The sequence below is a fragment of the Phoca vitulina genome, unplaced genomic scaffold (genome assembly GCF_004348235.1).
Source record: "Phoca vitulina isolate PV1807 unplaced genomic scaffold, GSC_HSeal_1.0 scaffold18, whole genome shotgun sequence".
NCBI classification, from domain to species: domain Eukaryota; kingdom Metazoa; phylum Chordata; class Mammalia; order Carnivora; family Phocidae; genus Phoca; species Phoca vitulina.
In genome coordinates, this window is record NW_022589721.1 from 24,012,516 (window position 1) to 24,037,756 (window position 25,241).

Below are 25,241 nucleotides of genomic sequence, written 5' to 3' on the forward strand. Positions count from 1 at the left end.
CTCTTGAATGTTGCCATTTCTGCGTCTCAACTCGTCCCCGTAGAGGCGGGAACAGGCGGACTTTCAGAGCGGGGCACTCTCCGTGGATGTGGGCTACGGGACAAGCACTTTGTTGCCACAGACCAGGGCGGTGGGCCATCAGCCCCCGGCCAGCCCGGCGGAGGCACTGGACAATGCACTCACAGTGCCCCTCTTCTGGCTAAGATTCTTCCCAGGTAATGTCTCATGGAAAAACAATCCTCATCAGGAAGGCCAGGGGAGTGGGCTCAGGTCATACAGGCCCTGGGTTAGAATCACAGAGATCCGGAAACGTGAGGCCAATCACTCAACATCTCTGAACCAGTCCCCTTGTCTTCATGAGGCCAGCAACTGCAGGACCCACCTCATTTTGTGAGCATAAAATGAGAAGTGCTGGGCTTAGGGCCTGTCACGAATAACTACTATCTACTGCTATCTACTGCTATTACTACCAACATCTCCAGAAGACAGAAAGCTTAGTGTAGAAAAGAGTAACTTTTTGAAGAAGAACTACAATTCCACACCACCTCATACAAGAAACAACAGAGGTTTGGCACCAGGTGGACCTTGGACTGAATCTCAACTCTACCACTTACGGGCTGTGTGACCTTGGGCAAGTCACTCTACCTCCATAAGCCTTAGTTTCCTCATCTGTAAAATGGGCACAAAAGCACATAACCTCACAGGACCGTTGTGAGGTGAGCACAACGTAACACATGAGGAGTGTCCACAACAGCATCTTACTGTTGGTGTTTAGCCAAATGGCAAGGCCCCTGTTTCAAGCTGTCCTTGACATCACATTCCATACTCTGCCACTCAGACACCCCTTGTGGTTTTTACCTCAAAGCTGCGTAGACCGCCAGCTTTGAGGACGGAGTCACAGAGCCCTTCTCAAAGTCCGTACCTTTCCCGGCATTTCTAGGAGGCAGAGGAGGCGCCTCTGTGGTTGGTGACGTGGGCGAATCTGTGCTTGTGGAGACGAAGATCTGGTTGGTGAAGGCCCCATAAGAGAGCCGCTGTTTGTCCCTCGGAGTGCTGAATCCCGGCAGCGACAGCTTGTCTTGGGGCGAGATACTGGAGGAGTGGCAGAAGCTCTGGGGCCTCGGGGAGCGCTCTTTCTTGATGGGGCTTGGCTGCGGATGACATAACAGTGCAGTGGGTGAGGCATTCACCGAGGGCTACACTTCGGCTCCAGCGGGAAGCGGGGCTCCTGTGGCTCTCTACGTGCTCTGAGGTCAGCCATGACCCAGCCCAAGAGGCTCCTGATCCTCGCTGGGTTCACCACTATCAGGGTCACATTAGGGAGGTGCTGGTTAGCAGTCAGAAGTATTCAGAAGCCTAAGGGCACGGTCAACGGTAACTTTCAACTGAACAGATACCTGCCCTCTGCAGGACCCTCGTACTAGCACTGAACTGTTTTCTACCCTCGTGTGATCTCTACAGTGTGTTCCTTCCCTGATCAACCCTCTCCCATCAGAGTTCTCAGTCCTCGCCACCCTTCTCATTTTACATCCCCTTAGAAAGTAGCCTCCACGTTGTGGCCCTGACGATCCATACCTGTGGCTCCAAACCTGACCTTTCAGATCCAAAACTGTCTTCAATGGCCTCTAAGGTGTCCCTCGTGTTTGCGCTCCTGGTGACAGCGGTGGCATCCATGTAACTCCCCAGGGTGGAAGGCTCAAGGTCACCCAGAGCCACCAGGCCCCGTGTGGATAGCTGGGATCTCTGCCGGGTGCAGGCACCCACCAGCCCCCACGGAAAGCCCTTGGTTGCAGCTGCTTTCAGCCCCAGCACATTTCCCACACTGCGGCCAGAGCTGGTGGGGGAAACCTGCTCTGACAATTAATCTCTGTTGGCTTCTGCCTGCTTGGAGAAAGCCCAAAGGCCAAATTTGGCCCATAATGTGCTTCCCGATCTGGGTTGCCTGACTCTGCTGCAGGGCGGCCTCCTGCCTCTCCCACCCACCCATTTGCAGGCACCTCACACACTGTGCTTCTAACCATTCCTCAGACTTCCAGCTCTAGCAGGAACCCTTGGCCTTTGCACATGCTGTTCTCCCTCCCTGGAGGGATGCGTTCCTCCCCACTTTTTGCCTGGCAAGCTCCTCCCTACCCTCAGAAACGCAACTCCAACGGTACTTCCTTGGTAAGGTCTTCACCATTTTCCAAAGCTGAGACAATTTTTCTGTCCTCTGAACATGTCTCAGGGATTCCCCTAAGCTCTTATTATAATGGTTATCCATTGTAATTTATCTCTTCTCAAAGTGGTGAATGTCTTTAGGACACCTTGTAGGACTATTCCTTACATGCTGCCGAGGAGAGGAAATGCTCAATACATATCCGATGTGGGGCGCCTCAGTGGGGAAGTCCGCTGGGTGTCCAACTACTCTTGGTTTTGGCTTAGGTTATGATCTCAGGGCCCTGGGGTCCAGCCCTGCATTGGGCTCCATGCTTAACGGGGAGTCTGCTTGAGATTCTCTCTTCCTCTCTTCTGTCCCTCCCTACTGCCTCTCCAAAATAAATAAATCTTTAAAAAAAAAAAACCCACACATATCTGATGAAAACTGCATGAATGAACTTTCAGAGTTAGTCATGAACTAGGAAAGTCAGACAAAACTAGGTTTAATCCCGAGACTGTCTTTACTAGCTCTGAGACTTCAGGTTGCAAAATCTGTGTGTGTCAGTTTTCTCTTCTGTACAATGGGGCAGTAACAACGCCACAGTGGGCTTTTGGTAAAGATAATCTGAGGTAGCACAGGCAGCTTGCTTCTAACTGCCTAGTCCATACTTAATTCTCAATACCTCACAACTTTTTATTTACTAAGTAGCTATTCTGATGGCTAATTTTATGTGTTCACTTGGCTGGGCTGTGGTGCCCAGGTGTTTGGTCAAATACCAGTCTAGATAGATGCTGTGAAGGGTTAGATTTTGAGTAAAAGGGATTACCCCCCATCATGTAGGCTTCATCCAATTAGTTGAAGGGCTTTTGCAAAGAGACTCAGCACCTCCAGACTCAAGACCACACCATCAATTCCTGCTGGAATCTCCAGCCTGCCGGCCTGCCCGGCACCCTGGGGACTCACTGGCCCCCACAATCATGTGAGCCAGTTCCTAAAAATACATTCCGATCTCTCTCCCTCTGTCTTCAACCACATCCTACGGGGTCTGGTTTTCCAGAGAACCCTAATATAGATGTGGTCCCCAACAAGGATCAAAGACTGAGCAAGGAAACTGGCCCCAGGTCACAAGAGCAGACACAGTCTGATGAAGAATGATCTCGCCTACAGAGTGCAGGCAACCTGGCAGCGGCATCAGGAACTCGGAGGCGCTATTTGCACTCACTTTGTCATCCAGGTCGTCATCACTCTCGTCCATCTCCTCCTGTCGCAGGTTCCATTCATATTCCACGTGGACGTGTGGGTTGAACTTCCCAGATTTAGCCTGGGAAAGCTGAAAGGAACAGCAGGTATAACCGCGTTCATCTAAGTGTTAAACATCACACTATTACGTAACCACTGAGCAAATCCCACCTCAGTCCTGGTTTCAAATGAATCACCAGCAGCTGCTTGTAGGGCAGAACTCTGATTACACAGGGCTGGGCTGCTGTGGGACCGGCTTCAGAGGAGGTGCCCAGAATTACAGGCAAGAGCCTTTCTTATTTTGGTAACATGACTTCTCTCGCAAATTAAAAGCTTTCTTAAATATTATTAAAAATGAACCTCAAAAGTGCAAAGTCCTGGCTGGAAGGCAAAATCAGAGTCAGTGAAGCACGAGACGTAAGCTTTTCAAGCCAGACAGTCCCAGTTCGATCCGTGGCCCACTTTTCTTCTCCATAAGATGGGGGCAGGGAGTACTATAGCTTCTTCACAGGATTCTCATGAGAACAGAAACCGACAACTGCTGGCCTGCAGCCGGTGCCGGGCAGAAACTCAAGGGGATGGACTTACCTTTCCTGTCTCATTCTTCCCCGTGGGTAAGAGAACCATGCCAGGCTAAGGCTCAGAGTGATACTCAAGAACCAATGGGATCAAAAGGATGGGGCTGGTGGGGGAAGCCATGCATTTAACGTTTCGACAATCATTATACTCTGAACTCTACTTGCCCAATTTTTGGAATTGGCTTCCAAATAATTCTTCTTCACTACTGAGCTGCAGAGAAAGCCTAAGGGTCTGGCATATAAGAAGCACGATCTTAATGCACAAGCCTGTCACATGCCTTTTAGCTCCTATGTCATAACTGTACCGAAAAGACACAGGAATGACAAATCTATCATTCTACCACTTTCTCAAACACAGCCCTAGTGCTTGTCTGAATTTCTTTTGCCAATGTTCAGAAAGACGAATGTTTCCTTTACCCCAATTCCAGTTTCTGAGAATGACATTTTAAGGCGGTTGGTGCCTAATGGATGGCCCTCCTCCATTCTGCTTACCAGATCTTCACACTGGGTAGCTTTCAGTCTCTTTGCTATGTCCAGGGCAGTCTCCCCAGCCTGGTTCACTAAAACAGGGAAAAGAAATCTAAGGTATATCTTGAAAAGGCTACGGACAATAATCAAATTACAACGTAACACGCGAGTCTTGGTTTTAGCCAACCGGATGCCGACTCCCGTTACTAAGACACTTGGTCACACCCTTACCGACACCCACGGTGGGTTTGCTCCTGAGAAGCAGCTTCAAACACTCGGGTTTACCGTACATACTGCAGTAGTGTAGGGCCGTGTTGCCCAGGGCCGTCTGCTTGTCCAGGTTCCCACTGAAAAATTAAAATATTATCAGAAAAAAGTACAACTTAAAATAGAACTTAATTAGGACATAAATAATATAATTTAAAGCTACAGATTAACCACTTATTTCTGTGCAAACAACGGAGTCAAACTTGAGACCTACTTATGAGCAGGGCAAACGAGGATGCGGCTAACATTACACCTACACTGGTAAGTCACCTAATGATAGTGCCTCCTAAGGGACACTCTCAGCTTTTATGTACCTTGGTTCACTAAATCTTCACAACCACCCGATGGGGTAGGTTATGACCACCTCTGTTTTACAGATGAAAACACCGAGGCACAAAGAGGATGAAGTACGGGCTTTCAAGACTATCAAGGCACGGAAGATGGAGCAGGGATTTGAAAAAAGGCAGCTTGTCCTGGAGCCAACACTCTTAACTACTACGCTCTACTACCTCTAAGGAAGAGGTGTGGACATTTATAAAACGTGGCTTGTGTCCAGGCACCATTCTTCATATGTGGGTTCAAATCCTCTTGCTATTTTGACCACTCGTCTTTGGATGAGCTCCAGTTCCTCCTAATAATCTGTGGCTTACAGCACTACCCACTGAAGAATATAGCAAGTTCAAACTTCCTGTGTTCAATAGTGTACTATTAGTATGTTCCAAATTTGAATTAGCTATTGAGTCAGCCACACACACTGTAGTTTTTTTTTTTTTTTAAGATTTTATTTATTTGAGAGAGAGAGAGAGAGAGCATGAGTGGGCATGGGGAGGGGTAGAGGGAGAGGGAGAAGCAGACTGCCTGCTGAGCAGGGAGCCTGACACAGGGCTTGATCCCAGGACCCCAGGATCATGACCTGAACTGAAGGCAGATGCTTAACCGACTGAGCCACTTGGCACCCTGACACGGCAGTTTTATAATGAACTTATGAACAATGAAAATTCACAGATCCTGTTGACCTGTGCTATTAAGTCTTCCCTCTTTCAATTTTTCCTAATTCAGCAGGTTTTGACAGAGACAGGATTTTACATTCTTTCTAGGCCAAGGGTTGGCAAACTATAGCCCATAGGCCATGTCTGGCCCTCCATTTGTTTTTATAAATAAAGCTTTATTGGAACATGGCCATGCTCACTCATTACATATGGTCTATGGCTGCTTTCACACTACAATGGTAGAGTTGACTAGTCGCGACAGAGACCTCATGGCCTGCAAAGCCTAAAATAGTACCTGGCTCTCTATAGAAAGCTTGTCAATTCCTCATCTGGGTCCCTGAGAAGACTGGTTCGTGTTAACTTATAAGGCGTATTTAGAGAAAATGAAAACCATACCAGTTTTGTACAAGGAAGTCAACCAAATGGAGAGATGTCTGGTCTGCAGTTCGGACTGCAAGATGCAGGGCTGTCTCCCCAAGCTCCTGAAAAGGACAGGATGAGTATAAGTAGGGTAATCGCATGTCCTACTTTGCCTAAGGCAGCTTTATTCACATCAGTTACCTGGAAGCAATTATTAATAGTACTCCTTTCACTCTCAAATTGTCCTGATTTAGACATGGTCACTCAATGTATTAGAATCTCATTATCTTTTAAACTCATTTTCCACATTCCTTTTTTATCCTATGATTTTAGTGGAGCCTTACCTGTCCAGATTCCAGCAGTGGTTCCATCAGCTCCACTCCCTCTGCATAGACTTGAATTAGTGCAAGTAAATCCCTGGATTTGATGGCCTCGAGCAATTCATTCAGTTTAGCTGATGAAGATGAACAGGCCTTCCTTGAAAACCTATGATCTACATACTTCGCAGTGATATATTCTTTCCGTACAGTCCTAAAACAGGACAAATCAATATAAGCAAAGACTTTTTTTTTCCTACAAGCTAAGAAAAATCTACAATTTCCTGAAGAACAGTTTTCTTTAAGTGAAAATATATTCTCCTAGACTCCTTTCAGGATTTAAACAAACCAGGTTTTAGACCAAGTTATCTCATCACAGACAGGATGCAGAAACTGATACATATTCACTAGTGTATGTGTGCAAGCAGTACATGGGTACAGAATTAACGGGCACACAGACCACAGCAGATTTTTTTTCCACCTTGAGCAATAACTTGAGAAATCTGCTATGTACTACTTCAAATTCAGATACTCGTAAATATACAAAGAAATTAAGAAATTTTAAAAGAACAATTCTAAAAGACCTATGAAGTTTCCAGAGCTTCACTGAAAAAATTTTAGTCATCTGGCACAACTCCCTATTTTAACAGGTAAGGGATCTGAGGCACACAAAGGCTGTGTTGCTCCCACAGGCCAAGCACTGAGCTCCAGAATAAAGGGGAGTTGTCTTTCCTGCAGATTCAGTTGGGAGCAGGAGACTGTCATGGGTAATACTCCCACAGTCTGAGTGGGTGTGTGCATTTCTCTTCTTGAGGACTCACCCCTTCTCCACTTCCAGTTCTGTCCCAAGCTCCGGGACTGAGCCCACCTCCCAGCTGCAGGTGTGAGTATCTGACCTAAGTGGCCTGATGGTTACTTTCGCCACCTTTGGCAAAAGGCTGAGACAGAAGTCCACTCAGAGGAAAGGAAAGAAGAGTTGGGTGAGTGAGCTAGGGTCCAGATGATACTGTCGGACATCCTGGAGCCAGCCATACCTGAACTTATCCCATGATTTTCCCAGTTACATAAGCCACTTAATAAAAAAGGAGTAAATGGATTGGTTCAAATCCTAGTTCTTACAGCACACCAGCTGCAGGACCTTGGGCAAACTACTTCATTTTCATGAGCTTTAGCTTTTTCCTCTGAAAATGGGGAGAATAACTCATCGGTGTATTTTGAATTAAAGAATGTATAGCACCTACAAGGTGCTTTCTTTCTGAGAAAGCTCTAAGTCATAGGACATAAGATCTCTCGCTCAGAAAAAGCTCTTCATCTGCGCAGGCTGCTGCTGTCCGCCACCCGCCCCCAATCCCACAGCCAGGCCTCACTGTTTAAAACCGAGCTGATGCCACTTCCTTTCATTCTGGGTCAGCAGTGAAGGGGGGAAGCTGGCTGATGGTAGCACACCGCCTTTGGTGACTTGCAGATTCTGCTCAGCGACCAAGATCTTACTTTCATGGGTGTCCTTTACACTTAGGTCAAAGTCCTTTTAAGATGGCCATGGCCTGATGAGCTGGAGGGCTTCCAGAAACCTGAGAAATTGGCCTAAGCCTGGCTTCTGGTCTCCCACTGCATGTGACTTTATAAAGTTTGAAAGGCAGCTACTGTGTGATGGATGGAGTATCAGATTTAAAAATGAAATGGCTGATTCAATTCCGGTATCAAATGCTATCCAGGTGACCCTGGGTAAAGCTATGCCTATTTCCTCATCTGTAAAATATTAGTAATCATACCAGCCTTACTGCCTTTCAGGGAAGCAAGAGTAGGTATGGAACAAAGAATGACACACGGCTATGGGTTCATACATAAGCTTCCTTTCTAGTATCATCCAAGATGGCAGAGCAAGGATCAACGGTGGGAAGCTACGGGAGGTAAATCTGAGACCACGGTCTCCATGGAGGCTTCCTGGCGCTGGAGTGTGCAGATGCTGCACGATAATTGCAGAAACGATGCTGAGGGCACTCAGCTATCACATGGGGAGATGCCCCAGGCCACTCTGAAGAGCACCTCCAACCTTGGGTCTCTACTTCCGTGGCTGTAGGACGTTCCTGAGCTCTCCACAGGCATGATGTTTCACTCTTTCTGGGCACTCAGCCGCAGTCCCTGGCAGTAAAGGCTTCCTGACACGGGGTGACAGGGAGGGTGGGAAACAGACTTGTCTGGAAGTTGACACCACAGCTCTACCAATGGCTCGCCCCGTATCCCCACCAAACCTGGTCCTTCCCACTCACCCCGGTGCAGGTAATGGTACTGCCGATTTACCTAGACGCTCAGGCCCAAACCTTGGGCATCATCTTGACAATTTAGTTAAATGTCCTGTGTTTGAAGTGATTAGTAAATCCTGTTGGCTCTCCCTTCAAAACATCCTGAGAATTCAACTACTTTCCAGCACCTTCACTGCTACCATCTTAGTCCACACCATCTCTGTTTCTCAGTGGACCTGGTGTAAGTTTCTCCTCGGTCTCTGTTTCCACCCACTCCTCCCATCTGTCCTTCACCCACGAGCCGCAGCTGGCTTCCTTAACCTCGGCCCTTGTGACACTGTGGCTGATGATTCTTTGTCACGGTCACCGTCCTACACATTGTAGGGTGGTTAGCAGCATTCTGGTCACTCCCTCTGTTTAAAGCCTTCTACTCACACAGAGAATAAAATCCCCAAACATTCCATGACCTCTAAGGCTCTCGCTGAGCTGGTCCCTGGTCCCATCTCCATTTTGCCCGGCCTCTGCTACCACTGTTCGAGCTTACCTCTGCAGCTACACCAGCCTTCTTGTTACTGTGTGCACGTGCCCAGCCCGCCCCACCTCTGGGCATCTACAACCACCGTTCCCCCTGCCAGGCCCCCTCCCCACACCCTCTACCCCACGCGTGTCCTTCGTATCCTTTAGAGCTTCATCATATGTCAAGTCCTCAGAGATACTCCCTGACCATCCCGAGGACAATGCCTTCTATGCTTCACCCCCTTATCCTGTTAGATTTTCTTCAGAGAACCCACTACCATTCTCCGTGTCTTCCTCTGCACAGTCAGAATGTAGGACAGGAGCTACACTGTTCCCTACTGCGTCATCAGCACTTAATGAGTGCCAGGAACATAGAAGCTGCTTAATAAGAGTGGGTGAGTGAACTGCGTGTCACAGGGAACCTGCTTTGTCCCTCAAGGCTCCTGGCCAAATAAGAGGATGGTGATGAAGACTGCGGTCGCGGTGGTGGGGACAGTAATGGTGAATCCTTATGTGGTGCTCACTGTAGGTTGGGTGCCGCTCGAAGCTCCTTTTACTTAACCCCTTCTGTCCTCACCATACCCTAGGAGGTTGGCACAGACAGGTGGGGTCACTTGCCCCAGATCACAGTTCAGAATTGGCAGAGCCAGGATCTAAGCTCCAGTAGTCTGGAACCTTAATCACTCCATTAGAGATTCTGGAGAATCACAAGCATTTTGAAGGGAAGATCTGACAGAGGCCAGACGACCATCCGAGGTCAGAGAGCAGATGGGCAAGAGTGGGCCGCCTCCCATGTGAGCAACCGGAAATACAAATCCATACTGTCATGAAGTTTATCCTAAAGTGATGCCTCCGAGGTGTGGGCCACATAAATATTTAAAACTGCTGGTGGGGGCAAGACTGCACTGCGTATCTGAGCGCTTACTGCTACCTAGTCTGTGGTGTAACTTCAGATTGTGTTTGTGTGTGGCTGTTTTGTGATCAAATTCACTTCTAAAAAGCCTTACTTCTCAGTGTAATTTGTGCTCATGAGTGTGAAAAGAATCCAAGCTGTTTCTGTGCTCGGACGGAGCTTGAACACTGTTGTTAAGCCCGATGCCCCAAGATTAGGTTAGGATATTAAATATGCGCCCAACCTCCCCCCTGACTTTTCTTCGGTGACCCTTTCACAGCTATGAATAAGGAACGGACTGTCTAACCTCTTGGTTAACAGCCAGCTTCCTCTCCAAACGGCAGGTATCATGAGGACAGGGTTTACATCTAGTTCATGTTTTGCCCTTTCCCCAGCACCTGATCTACTATGAAGCATGCAGTGAGCAGACAGCACACATTTGCTGAATTCAAGAAAGACCACTGCCAAGAGGCCTGCTGGGAGATGGTATCTCATGATTTCAGAGTAAAAACACCACGTTTGTTGAATGTGCCCTGTAACAGTTTCAGTGCTCAGCAGATTTGGTGCCGGAGGAACCATCGAGAAGGGCTTGGTGGACATTCGGGTGGGCGTCTGTGTCCCAGAGGCTCCCTTGCTCAGTCAAGCTGGAATTAATAGGAGCTGCCATCCTATTCATGCACAGTACTTAAAAATTTTAAGCGTAAATTCAGTGTGAAAAAATTTTTGATAGGTTTAAGGATTCACATGACTCCAAAATAAAAATGATACCGAAAACTGTTTACTGAGGAGGTCTCATGCCCGCAACCACCCCAGAGTAAGCACTTTTCTTAGATTCCTGTGTATCTGCCCGTGTTCCTTCACGCAAACACAAATAAATATATACATTTATGTGTTCCTGACCACCCTTCCCTAACCTGAAGGCAGGAGATTCGGTGCAGTGCTCCATACCTCGCTTTTTTACCTAGTGGTAATTCCTAATGGAGATTGTCCCAAGTCGGGATGTAAGCAGCTTCCTTCTTCTTTTTACATCTGGGTAGCGTTCTGCTGTGTGGCTGTACCCCATAAACTATTTAATCAGAGGCCTACAGACGTTTGTTTTGTTCCTCATCTTTTCCTTTTACAGATCAGGAGTCAATTTCCGAAAGTGGCTCAGCAAAGTCAGAAAGAACTACATCGAGGACCGTGATAGATATTGCTACTCCGCTCCTCCCGGGCAAGGCACCATTGGCATGCCCCCCAGCCACGCCTGAGACACAGCGTTTCCCCACAGCCTCACCGGTAAGCGTCTGGACTTTTGCCCATCCAATCGGAGTGGGCCATCACTTTTGTCTGTGTCCTGCTTATCACAACATGCCATGATTTAGAGCTAACCACCCTTATGAAGACGTACCCTCCACGGAGCAGCCGCAACTACCTAGGGGACCGGGTCAGTGAACATAATTTGTGCACTCCAGAAATACATTCCAAAATACTTTTCTTTGCTCTGGGTTTTCCTCCTACTGGGGTCTCCTCTGGGGGAAAAATACTATAACCATTAAGACATTGTTTGTGAGGGCAGAAAAACAATTATAGAATGATAAAGAATTCAGTATATTATAAGTACTTACATATCACTTGAAGGGGTGGGTTTTGTCGAGGGGCTGGGTAAATTTGCTTCCATAATATCATTAAAACTATTGTTTCCTACATTCTTGGCCAGCTGTAACATAAACAAAACACAATACAGCCACTCTTTACTATGAGTTTAAAGGTTTCCTATTATTTGCTTTTGAGATTTCTGAATATGTATCTTCCCCTCATTTGACTCAGGATACAAACCATCCGTCCATCCGGTCAACAAATATTTACTGAGCACCTACTATGTGCCAGGCACGGAACTTTAGGGTGCTGGGTATAAAGAGAGGGGTAAACCACATTCCTTCCTGTAGGAGCCAACAGACTAGCAGGGCGATTGATAAGAAAACCAATGATTTTTACAAATACAATGTGATAAATGCTAGAATAGAAGAGGATATGCCCTCCCCCAACCAACATATACTCTTGAGATTAGACAGCAGGTTAAGGTTACACACATGAATCCAGGTTAAACGCTTAATGGCAGCACCTGTTTTTCAATCTCTATCATACCTCGTTTTTAGACTGAGCAGATTTACTGGACAGAGAAGGAGGTGGGATTCCTTTATATTTGGGATACATGTAAAAATGCTGCAGGAAGCATTCTGCTTCTGGGTTCAAGACCCTCCCAGGAAAATTTGTCCTGAAGGGCCCTCTGGTCGTTCAGATAATCTGGGGAGCAATGCAAGGCTTAAGCAGCATTCATGCTATCAGGTCTCTGGGGTAAAATCTTGGGTTTATTACCTGGCAAGTGTTTAGGATTTGGACTGTCCCTATTTCTAGTTGCCAACTGGGTTTCACTGGCTTAAGTCAAGGAGATGGAGTGACACCACTTCCACACTCAAGAAGAATGTGTCAGGTGTAAGATCAGAGCCTTTCTTTTCTCTAATCCTGGTATGAATCAGGGAGGTAAGCATCAGTATGATACTTCCTGAATTTGCTACTTCCTAGATCAGGAGCTCATACAAACACAGACCATCGTTGCTTAGAAGAAGTTATGGGTTAAGGACTGATGGGCTTTATGGCCACTCTCGGTTCATGGGGGCTTCTACAAACTTACAAATGGGAAAAACAGAGACAGACTCTTTAGCCACTATTTTTAGTAACACAGACCATTAAGTAAAGTGATCATGTGAGTTTAACACCTAATTCCCTTTACTGTAGTGAGTGAATCATATAAAAACTAATTCTGAAAGGAAAAGGCAGCTTTGAAAAAGCCCATCCCAGAAGAAAAGAGCCAGTTTAGGTGAACTAATTATAGAAATGTATGATTCACCAGTTCTTTAGAAAGGAAATAGAGACAGTCAACATTACATACCACAAAATTTACATTTTAAATATCCATGCAAATTCACGAAATTCAAGAACTGCAATTCTTTGTACTCAGCAGAAACAGGACACTCCAAAGCCACGTTATTACATATATTTATGACAATATACATTTCTAAGTACAGGTCACTACTCACCAAGAGTTCAGAAGTTCCTAATTTGTCTAGTTCCAAAGACTGAATGCGAGAAATGTGAACCCCCATTTCCCTATGGATGCCGGAACATTCTATACAGGTCAAAATACCCAAGTTGGTTGAAAGCCAGGTGGGTTCTGTGTGGAAAGAACATTTTGAAGACAATGAAACAAACACGACCTAATTTTCGTGTGCCAACTACAAAGGAAGCTAAAACAAGAGTAGTAAAACTTGTTAAGAATTAAAAGGGAAAGATTTAAATGGAAGACATGGAAGCTTGTGGTTTAGCCTAAGGGCGCATACGAAGCTTACCACCTTCTCAGAGGGTGATATGGGTGCTAAAAGAAATTTAAAACTGTTTTCTTTCAATATTGAATTGAAAACAAAATTAAATGCTTTATTCTTGTGAAAATGTGAGAATGACTTTTGCTGGGAGGCCCCATGAGACATCCTTGGGAGAGATGTCATCCTTGGCAGTGACTGACGTGTGGCTCAGGGGACTCGGTTCATAAGCTATCGTGAACCTCCCAGTTACGACCTGCACTGACCCACCATCCTGGTCACGGCGTCTCCACAAGCACCTCCTGGTAGTAAGACAGCTGTAAATACTGAACGTCAAAGGCTTCCTTCACAGACCTAAGCTATTTCTACAACCCCCCAAGGGCTCCACAACAGAGGGAATGAGTATTCCCGTGTTACCAAAACCTTCAGGGTTCACTCCCTGTGGCAAGCTTCTTTTGGAGTGATCAGTACCTGAGGACTTCCGACCCCTCTGCCACATGCTCACTATGTGAGTGTGTGAGTCACTTATCCCACAGGGACACGAACACAGCAGAAACTGGGGGATGTGTCTCTGAGGTGCTCAAGGCATGGTGTATGGAGAAGTCCATTTTCACAAGGAAAACAATTAGAAGGTATATCATGATGCTTAACAATCACAGGTTTGCATCCGTGTTCTGATCCCTACCAGATGTGTGACCTTGGGAGGTCACTTAACTTCTCAGAGTCCCCTAGTTTTCTCATCTGTAAAATGGCGAGGATATTAGTATCTCGCTCACAGAGCATCTGCGAGGATTCAATAAGAGAACAGAAACTAAAACAACTACCAGAATCCTTATTAAAATGTAAGCACTGAATGCACATTACCTACTGCCAATACCTACTTAATACAGGTGCTGCTACTTGAAATCAGAAGTTTGGGGGAAGGTGACCATGTGACATAGGCGTTGGGGCTAGTTCACCGAGCAGAAAGGAAGGAAAGTAATGTATAACACGTTGGGACGATTTCAGATATAGCATTTCATTAAGTCCTCATAACAACAGAGGTTTATTATCCCTGAAGATGAGACTAGTGTGGGCACTTGGCATGAGGTCATCCAGGCTGTGAGTGCCAGGCTGGTGATTCAAAACCAGGATGAGGGACTCTGCATCCAGGGCTCTCTCTGTATGTCCACAGTGCTCATTTAACTGGTAGCATTTGGGCAGGTGGCCATTTGGGGCATTTGAGGAGAGCAGGTGGGAGTTTTCCATGCTGAACAAACAGCATGTGTTAAAGCAGCCCAGAAGTGGGACCGTTCAAGATGGAAGTTTGTGGTGGGTGTGTGTCTGTGTCCATAAGGAGATAAGGATTTAAATAACTAGGCTCATGTTTATTCTATGGGAGGAGAAAGGCTATTTAAGAAGCCAGATCAAGTTTGGGGGCAAATACCTGACGAGCCGCAATCGCAGCAGACGTCATTCCCAGGGAGCCGCTGGACGTCCTCAATGATGGCTTTTGTCAGGTCTTCCAGACTGTTCTCCCCTGTGCTCTGCTCTCCACGGAAGGCCATAGTGAGGGCCTCTTCTTTGCTATTTGTCAATACTGATATCCATCTGTTGTCGAAAACAAGAGGAAGGAGACGTAAGGGCAAAGCCACTGATTTCTCCTGCCACTGCAAAAAATCTGTTTTCGTCAAGAACTTCCAAAAGAGACACCCCCCCCACCCCAGCAATAAAGTGAGGAAAAAAATGAAAGAAATTAAATTCAAAGGAAAGAGAAAGTTAAAAGAATGTCAAGCAACATGTTGGAGAAAACGAGAGAGGGGAGAGGAACAGACGAGAGGTAAAGTCCACATCACTGAGGGCCTGCAGGTGTGACAAGGTGCGTTCCTGTCCATTTGGACAGAAGAAAGCAAATGTCAGAAAGAAGAGGACTCGGCGCAGGACCAACCCAATGCAAGGATGAGAAAGAACTGGTGACAAATGGACAGAAGGCAAGAAAAAGTTTAGCACAAGGCATCTGTTCTCTGGAAGTCCACTGTGGTATGGGGTGGGGGTGGGGGCTTGGAAGCGAAAACGAAGGGCTATTTCATGAGCAGCTGTGAGAACTCATGCTTGTGGCAGAGGTGTAGTAACAGAAACATGCTGTTAATAATATGAAATAAAAAGTACAGACTACGAAATCACGTATGCAGCGTGATCACAGTATGAACCAAACAACACAACCATCTGCTACTGGTCTAGGCATAAAACCACCTGAATCCACAACAACAAGGGCTCATTATTAAAGCACGAAATAACCACAGAGTGGAACAGTTAATCAGGTATTAAATTTAAATTTTCAACTAATTTTTCTAGATTGAGCTTTTAGAATTGAAGTATAGCTGACAAAGTTTTCAACTAAGTTTTGGATGACACTAGGGAAGTGCTCACAATATGTTTTGTGAAATAAACAAGAAAAAACTGTTTATGTGCTATAATCCCAAATTTAAAGATATATAGGGTTTTAGGTACTTCTGTTTGGGGAAAAAAAGGCTAGAAGGAAATTCACCAAAACGTTAACACCAGCTTTTTCTGAGTAATTTTCTGTAGGAATAATGGATAGATGGATTGCTTCATTCTGCCTTTCTATAATTTCCCAAACCCATAATGGGCTTGTATTACTTTCATGAAGGAGAAAAAAACCTAATTAAAAAAAATAAAAAGATTTTATTTATTTATTTGACAGAGAGAGAGGGAGCACAAGTAGGGAAGGGTGGCAGGCAGAGGGAGAAGCAGGCTCCCCACGGAGCAGAGCCCGACAGGGGCTCGATCCCAGGACCCTGGGATCATGACCTGAGCTGAAGGCAGACGCCTCACTGACTGACCCAGGTGCCCCAGTTAATTTTTTTAAAGAAGAAAATGAAAAACATTTCCAAACCATAGTTTGTTCTCATCTACTATTCAGACAGCTAATAACTGCCCCCAAGAGAGAGCACAGAGGTTCAGAACGGAGTCTCGGTTTTTTGGGTGTATTGCAGGATGACATACGACACACAGGGCTAGGGCTAAGGTTTAGAGTAAGTCAGGGTCACAGCAATGAGAATTACAAACCAAACCAAATCCAAATTACATGGCGCATGTGAACTGCAAGGCACACCTGTGACTGTAGGGGGCGCAAAGCTTCCGTGTGTTGTAACAAATACATTTGCACAGCTCAGCGGTTCCGTGTGCTGCCCAAAACTCAACACCTCAAAACCTAGGAATGCGGCAGGTGTGTGTGCGTGTATGTGTGTGATTCAATACCTTCTAAATTAGAGAATATTTTTTCTATCATTTAGTCTCATGGTAAAAACCAGAAATTGGCTTCTTAAAAACAATTCAAAACACTGGGCTCAACAGTGTATTTAATCAGTGGCATTGTGTTACTGGAGTTTTCACTTTGTCTGCAGAGTCTCTGCTTTGTTTTCCTTAAGTGTTACGATATTCTGGCAATCCAACATAGCACGATCTACTGCATGCCAAGGACTTATAATTTTTTTTTTTTTAGAGCGAGTGCATGAGCGGTGTGGGGTGGGGCAGAGGGAGAGGGAGAGAGAATCCCAAGCTGGCTCCACGGCCAGCACGGAGCCTGACGGGGGGCTCAATCTCACAACCCTGAGACCACGACCTGAGCTGAAATCAAGAGTTGGATGCTTAATCGACTGCGCCACCCAGGTGCCCCCCCCTTATAATTCTGGGGATGTAATCCTCCAGCAAGCCTCTGAGTTGGGGCTGACAGTCCTTATAGATGAGGCAGCACAAGCCTAGAGAGGTTGATGACTCCAGTAGGACGGGTGTCACACTGGACGGAAACATGCTGCTGACACCCCCTCCCCCAGTCCCTTTCTGGGGTCCCTTCATTATGCCACATCTACCTCCTCACTCAAGAGGTCAGGACAAATAAATAAATAAAGGAGTTGGTACTGATAATTAGAAAATACATATCTTAAGGACAATTAACTTTCTGGAGGGATAATTCAGATTTGGTGCAATGGACTGGCTACATTTCAAAGGGTCAAGAATCAAAGCACCTACTTCTGACAACTAAAAAATAAACTTCTAAGTTATTTTAAAGTAACAGGCATACCAAGCAGTATAAGAAAGAAAATAACGCATCGTTGTATTTTAAGACTCTAAAGTTGCTTTGAGTTTACAGGATTAACAACCTTGGCACTGTACTAGGAACTTCATACATTTTATCTTCAGTCCCAAAGCCCTGCAAGCAAGGTCTGTAACCTCCTTCTTACTGACAAAACACACAGCTGCCCTTTGTTAGAATGTCTTCTACATTTAATTCCACTGGACACCTTCACATGAGAAAGAAACTCAGCGATGCTGTAAAATGGTCTCTATGTAGCTTGGAAGTAAATGAGGAGGAACTGAAGCCTCCTCTGGGGCGGGGGTGGTGTGTGTGGGTGTGTGCGCACACCCGTGCTTCCTCTGCAGAATGCATTCCCTCCAACATCACTCAAAACGAAGCCCCTGTTGCCACCACCAGCCCCACAGAAAGCCAAGTGCAGATGAGTCGCAGCTGCTGGATGGGCCAAGCAAGCCTTCTACTAAAGGATGTTAAGTCCCACGGGCAAGAAGCCTATACCTCTTTGACCAAACTGGGACTGAGTTCTCTGTAAGTCAGAGTAAATACAATACTAACGGCTTGGGTTTGAGATGTGAACAAAGAAGAAGCGAATGCATTCCCTGCCTCAACACAGATCTCTTACCTATTCTCCCACGTAGGGGTTTAGGGGAGAGGAAAGAAAAAGAGGAGGAAAGAGTGAAATATGAGAAGGGGAAGCAATATTCCAAGGTGATTTTGGAATTCTGTCCAGGAAATTTTTTTTAAAATAAAATATTTATTTGACAGAGAGAGACAGAGAGAGACAGAGCACAAGCAGGGGGAGGGACAGAGTGAGAAGCAGACTCCCCGCTGAGCAGGGAGCCCGATGCGGGGCTCGATCCCAGCACTCTGGGATCATGACCTGAGCTGAGGGCAGACGCTTAACTGACTGAGCCACCCAGGCGCCCTGAGTCCAGGAAATTCTTACGGGACACATGTCTGGAGCGCCCCACACACGTGACTACCTGCTGCACCCTCTCCAGCAGGACCCAGTAGGCCCCATCACCACCAGGGATGCTCATCTGCTCGCATCACCTTTCAGTGCTACCTTCCAAAAGGGGCCTTAATCAAGCACCTACTGTTGTTCCCATGTCTTACAAAGGAGGGCCTGAAGTTTCTAAAAGTAAACCAAGTGATACGAACCAAGTCAAGGCAAACGTAATGGTCTGGACTCTTCAACCATCCCCTCTGAGTTCCTGTCCTGCAACCCATGGACTCTCATCACACAGCTGAATATTTTATGGCATCAGTGTGATGAACTGGAAATGGCATAACCGCGTGGGCATTAGGGCCAGTGTTCCAATCACATATCTACGATTTCATGTTGAGGTCAAAACAAGTCCCTTAACCTCACTTAGTTTGTTTAATCATCTGCAAAATGGGCATAAGCAAGCCAACCTTGTGATTGACATGATTGGAGAGATGGTAAGTGAGCCCCTGCTGGCTCACAGCGAGCACCAATACTGAGGGCAATGAGACCCACTGTACCCTGAAGGATGTCCTTCCCTAACTTGACCATAAGACCCTGAGGCTCCCGGGACTTTGACCATGGGCACACTGCCTCTCAGCGTCCTCGTTGGGGTAACAGCCTCTGCTGACATGCATTAAGCATCGTATGATCTCACTAAGTACTACCTGAGTCTGAGGGTGGAAGGCCAGCCCTCCTGACCTCTCCTGTTCTTCTTTCTTCTCCAGCCACTCTCCAGGTGGCCAACCCCAGATCAGTAACATCTAGCCATCAGTTGCTTCCCTTTTATTCCTCCCTGCTGCTTCTAGGCACCCAGAGTACAGAGTATTTATAACCTTCCTGCACCTTCCTGAGCCAGCTCGGGCTGCTTCCTTTCCTCTTGGAAGTCATCTCTGAGCACCACTCCCGAGAACCAGCCAAGAGGGAGTGTGCCCCCGTGGGTTCCCACAGCACACTGCCTCCTCTCTCTGTCCCTGCCCTCTGCCCCCTGCCTTCTCCTCCAGCACAGACCGAGTTTCTTCAGAGCAGGGGCTCCGTCTAACTTAGCCTTGTATTCTCCATGCTTTGCACAGTTCTCAGCCCGGAATCGGCGTTCACTAAACCTTCAGATGAATGAATGGGTCAAACACTTTTCTCCTCCTTTTCCTTCACCTCTCTTATCTTCTCTCTCAGCACCCCCCCCACCCTTTTTGCTTTGTGTCTCCCAACTGTGCATCTTTTCGACCCATTCTTTATTCTCTTTTTGACCCTTTAGGGGAAAGAGTGGAATTCTCCAGAGGAGGAGGAGAGAGGGGAAAGAAGAGGGAGAGAGAAAAGGGGTGAGTATAAGGTGAAAGGGGGGTGAACAGAATTCGGTGGCTCTCCAGAAATCAGTAAGGAAGGAAAATAACATTTATTGTGTGTCACTGATGGGACAGGGGTTTGAAAATGCGAATGCTACAAAAAGGTTTAACTACCAGCTTTAACACTAACATCCTCCCTCCCAAGCAGCTGAGGATGTAATGGTCCCACACTGCCTGGCAGGCTACAGGAAGGAAGAGGCAATGAAGACGGTCCGGACCAGGGATAACATGAAGAAAGGGGGTGGGGAGCCATCTAAGGTCATATACCTGGTCAGGTGAGGTAGGCGTGTCCCACCCAGGAGTGTGGGACACCAAAGCCAGTTCTCCCCCCTTCTCTGAGCTCCTGAGCCACGCTCACCCACAGGGGCACCTGCCCATACTGTTCTTCAGGGCCAGGCTCTCCTCTCCCCTTGCAGTTAACAGCCAAGCACCCAGGCAGACGGGCTCGACACCGGCAAGCCCCTCCTCAGTGCAGGGGATGTGATTAAAGGTGAGTAAGGCACAGTCCTTGCCCTCAAGAGCTCTCAGTCTTTAGAGGGCTCAGACCGAACTAGAGGATCATCGAGGAGTGTGAGGAGGCCCGGGGGTGACAGGAAGGAGCAGAGCCCCTGGATGGTGAGGCCTGAGCTGCATCTTGAAGGAGGTATCAGGGTTTACCGAGCATCCGGACAGAGAGAGGAGCAACACGTGAGGTCCAGAGGTGAGGCAGAAGCACGTGGAACCCGCAGGAGAGGTTCTCAGTAACAAAAAGGAAATTTTAAGGTATGTTGTACGGGAGAGAATGCCTTTTCAGTTCCAGACATTGTGCCATCAAAAACAACTTACGCTACATAATCCTGCTCATCTTCTGCCTGAAAGTGATACGTCCTGTTATCTGAAATACAAAGAAGAAAACAAGGGAAACTTCAGAAAGCAGAATACCTTCAGCTATAAAGTAAATTATGAAAGTTTCTGGGAAAAAAAAACAACACAGCAAAAGTTTAGATTTTTAATATTATCTTATTTTTACACCATTTTGATTTAGCAGTTATACAATTCACTTTGTCAACATTATTTTTCTGAAGTGCAAGAGAAATACAATAAAATACAGGCAAATACCAAACATCTGGCACTTCTTTTGAAAAAAAAATGGAAAGGGGGATAGAGCCTATGGGATCAAAGTGGATGTCTCCACCAACTGGAGACTACCAGCTGGCAGTTCGGTATGTTATTTTTTCATTTTCAATGTGCCTTTTATTGTGTTACCTTTAAAAAAAATTACTTTTCTGAAATGATTCGTAGCTCACAGGCCAGCTCCACCAAGTAGGCATATGCTGCCCAAGGCTGCTCACTGGCTGAATCAGGCTTCAGGGAGGAAGGGCTTCGAACATGCTCAAGGTTCACCTTCAAGCTGCCCCCAGGTCAGGAGGGAACAGCCTAACGTGGAGAGTTTGGGCAGCTGTACATAATAAGGCAGGCTCTTTCTCAAAATTCAGGATTTGCTAGAATGTTTCAACATATTCAGGTCAAACTAACCAGTCAATCACTACATGATTACTCCAGGTCAGGTACTCACACCCCTCATCTCCTTGAGAGAGAAAAAGAATGTTCGTCCAAGAACAGGCCATGCATAGTAGAGCCCAAGAGCCTTGGCTGAATCCAGTCCTTGGTTTACTGCTGTGTGACCTTGGGTAAGTCACTGAATGTCTCTGAGCCTCAGTTTTCTCTTCCATAAAATAGAAAACTGATAGGGCTTTTGTGAGGAGTGGCCATAATGTATATAAAGCACCTAGTACATATTAGTTGCTCAATGAGTGATGACAGTTATTAATAACCTACGGGCTCTCACTTCTTGGAGTTTTAGCTTTTCGGAGTCGTAACTCCCAACTTTTTGTACTTCTTTCTCATCAATAACCTAGGAAATTTCTTGGTCATAAAAATCATGGGGACTCTGAACTTTAACAGATGCTGCGTAATCCAGGTTGGACTCCACCTAAAGGGTCTCATAACAGATTCAGTCCTTTGGGTTGAAACTGTTTTGGGGCTTCCATTCACACAACTACATCAGAAGGACTGCAAGGGGCAGGAGAGTACTTCTATGATCTGCACACAGATCATGCACTTAAGCTGTTGGACAGCCCCACGGGGCTCTAGAGAGAAGGACGAATACTGAAGGTTAACGTGCAGGATTTCAGAATATAGGTGAGTCATTTTATTGGCATTACCATCCTCATCCTTCATAAAGAGGTGTCCCTTCAGCTACCGGGGTCCATAAGTGCCCCCTTGGGACCAGTGTAAGCACAGAAGTCAGTCTAGAGAACAGTCTTTCCCCACTCTCCGAAGACCATGAGGATACAGGCCATAGGTTGAGGAATGGGAGGGTCATTATGTGTCCTCATCACAAGAGAAAAGCACACGAGGACCCATGGATAAGAGAGTGATGGGATGCAGTTCTTCCCTTCGTGAAGCAAGATGATTTTTAAGGCCCTGTTTTGCAAGGACGAAACTCAGGGCATGGTTATAACTCCTGTATGCTTACGTGGCCCAGCTGCATTCTCAAGTCCATGCCAGAGATTCTTAACCACAGGTACACATCAGAATCACCTGGGGCTTCTTAAAAAATATTTGTCTGGGCTTCACAGCAAAGACTGTGATTCAGCAGATCTAACAGAGAAATAGGGATGTATGTACAAAAATCTCTCCGAGGGGATAAAGCTGCGGGCTCATGGTCAAGAATTGGTCTAGTTTAATGTATGCATCTCAATTCGATTCTACTGCGGGTGGGATCTGACCCTGTCCTGCCTTCCCCCTGTGGGTGGGGCTCACTGTAAATGAAGAGGTCTGCTGCTTCCACGCCCAGAGATGGAGATGCACAGGGTCAGAAGCCACAGCAACCGACCGGGAGAGGAAGAGGACTCACGTGATATCAGGTCAAAAGACTTCTTGTCCTCGGCATTGGGTTTCACCTGGCAGGTGAGAAGGTTCAACTTAGCGGGTTGCCTGTTAGACTAAAAGAGAAAATGAGGGAGTTTATAAGTTGCACTGTCCCCTCACTCGCAGGGTCAACGCCCCGTGGGTCTGGCGCGCAGTTTCATGCGGTACCTATGACGGAGTCTCATCTACCCCAGTAGAATTCTGCAGCTCGTTAAACAAGGACAAAAATCTTACACATGCTTTTTAACTGTACATAAACATCCCGGTGAGTAATCAGAATAGAACCAAGATAATCCACCTCACTGGTACTGAAGAGTGGGCACGCTCAATGGAAACACACCTCTCTCAGCTTCCACACACCCAAGCATGAACAGTTGGTGCTCTCCATTCTGTATCTTACGGTGAAATGTAGCTGACTCAAAATGACCCCAGTAATCAATCGACCCAAACGTGATGTCTCAGGGATCCACAGATTTTAGTGGTAATGCAAAATTTAGTTCTTCTCTCAAATGTGCAAAGACAATTGACCTGTGAGACACTGCTTAATGAGCCCCAAAATCTGGAGAGAGGGAAAATATAATAAGGATTTCATATCATTTATCATCAGCAAATCTCTTGGTCACACATATAATTCATTCAGGCCCTGCAGAATTCAGATAGGCATGCTAATTTAGGCTTTGCCCACATGGAGTCTTGCCACAGAATCACTCTGGTCAAAACTCTTTCTTGTCTCCTGCCTGTATCTGTCCCAAGGTCACAGGTTGGCCGGTGGCTGATGCCAGCATGCCTGCTTCGTGCAGGAACTGGCCAAGGCGTGAAATGTCTGCGTGCCCAGGCTGGGCTTCACTTGAACACAAGCCTGCGGAAGGAAGCAACGGAACGCTCCAGTCCTGTATTTTTGCCTCTACCGATAGGTGATTCTGAAAATCCCCACGCCAGGACCATTTACACCCAAGGAACTTATGTTTTAGGGGAAAACAAGAGGGGGAGAGGGTAGGAAAAGGTCACACGTCAATGACCCAATCTCAAACCCCGAACAACAGGGATGGCACGTGATCAAGACAATTTCAATGACACGTTGCTCCTCTTACTCTCCATAACGGACACTAGGCAATTAAATTACCTTCCTGTGCTTGCTAAACTGTTTTTGAGATCCTCCTCCCTCTGTGATTTCAATGAGATTAGACCCAGAAAACAATGCCTCTTGTCCTGAATCTGTTCCAAAGCAAGCTGTCTGGGGGAGGAAGTGAGAGACCCCAAGGGACTTCATGTTTACGGCATGGACGTTTGACTCAGGCATGGACACCGGCCTTGAAGTCTCTTGCAGGACAGTTCTGCCTAAGAGGAACGAGCCCCTGGGAGAGGAGTCCTACACTACAGAACTGGCTGCCAAGCCCAGAAGGGGGAGGCGGGAGTTTGTAGGCCTTGCAAGTTGTTCTCAGAATGGACCTGGAGTTTGGTTTGCTACGGGCCTCAGGCTCCAAAACCCACAGTTGCAGCCACAACTAGGACCCACCCCCCCCCCTCCCCCCCCCCCCCCCCCCCCCCCCACTGGAAAGGAAACTGTCTTACAGCTTATCCTTCTGGATGCCGGTTAAGCTGGCTGCATTACCATACGAAAGACAATCACCTCGGACAGCCTGAACAGGTAGCAATCCCAGATCCCAGTTCACTGTGAGACTCTCCACAGAATACTGTATTCCAGTTTGGCATCCACATTTAAAGAAGAATGGAGAAAAGCTTAGGAAAGATCAGGAGATGATTAAAGGAGTGGAAAATGGGCACTTTTAAGACCGGCTGAAGGCACTATTTAGTTCCGAGGAAAGATGACTAGGGAGTGATTTAATAACCATCCTTGAGAACATGAAAGGTGGTTATGGGGGAAAGCGGGACAGCTGTTTTCCATTTGCACAGATGAAGAAGAAATGCGCTCAAATCGTAGAAGATCTGAGCCAGACAGAAGGAAGAACTTCCCGCGCTTCAGATGATTACACATAATAAGAGGTTTCAGGTTTCTTACCCTAAGTCCAGGAATCTCTTGGAAAAACTTAAGAATTTTTTTTTTTAATTTATTTATATGACACAGAGAGAGAGAGCACAAGAAGGGGGAGCAGCAGAGGGAGAGGGAGAGAGAGAAGCAGGCTCTCCGCTGAGCAGGGAGCCAGATGTGGGGGCTCGATCCCAGGACCCTGGGATCATGACCTGAGCCGAAGGCAGACGCTTAACCGACTGAGCCACCCAGGTGCCCCAAAACTTAAGAATTTTTTAGACACTGTTCACGTTTGAATGTAGCAGAAGATTAACTAGATGATTTTTTCTCTCCCCAAATCCACGTTACTCCAGTGTTTCTGAATAACCTCACCAACAGATACAATCAAGGAACAGGTACAACATTTTCAGAAAGAAAAAAAATACTTAGTATTAACTGTATTCAGAAAAGTTAAACAGCACCATTCACCTCTCATTTCTAAGCATGGACTACCTCAGAGTATACATTACCAGAAGGCTTCTGATGATAAGGGTCCTAAACAGTTGGCCC

The 25,241-nt window shown here is 46.6% G+C and overlaps 1 protein-coding gene across 10 annotated transcripts in view; it reads right to left on the reverse strand.

Annotated features, from left to right (window-relative positions):
• ASAP1 (ArfGAP with SH3 domain, ankyrin repeat and PH domain 1) overlaps positions 1-25,241 on the reverse strand; it is a 344,878-nt gene that overhangs the window by 31,810 nt on the left and 287,827 nt on the right. For all 10 annotated transcript variants that reach the window (XM_032415481.1, XM_032415484.1, XM_032415490.1 and 7 more), the window contains 11 exons: positions 22,689-22,776; positions 20,615-20,663; positions 14,792-14,955; positions 13,087-13,220; positions 11,614-11,705; positions 6,383-6,569; positions 6,075-6,160; positions 4,654-4,769; positions 4,447-4,514; positions 3,360-3,467; positions 923-1,151 (listed from right to left, as the gene is read on the reverse strand). In XM_032415481.1, coding sequence (XP_032271372.1) covers positions 923-1,151; positions 3,360-3,467; positions 4,447-4,514; positions 4,654-4,769; positions 6,075-6,160; positions 6,383-6,569; positions 11,614-11,705; positions 13,087-13,220; positions 14,792-14,955; positions 20,615-20,663; positions 22,689-22,776 — 1,321 coding nt within the window. The remainder of the gene's footprint in view (positions 1-922; positions 1,152-3,359; positions 3,468-4,446; positions 4,515-4,653; positions 4,770-6,074; positions 6,161-6,382; positions 6,570-11,613; positions 11,706-13,086; positions 13,221-14,791; positions 14,956-20,614; positions 20,664-22,688; positions 22,777-25,241) is intronic.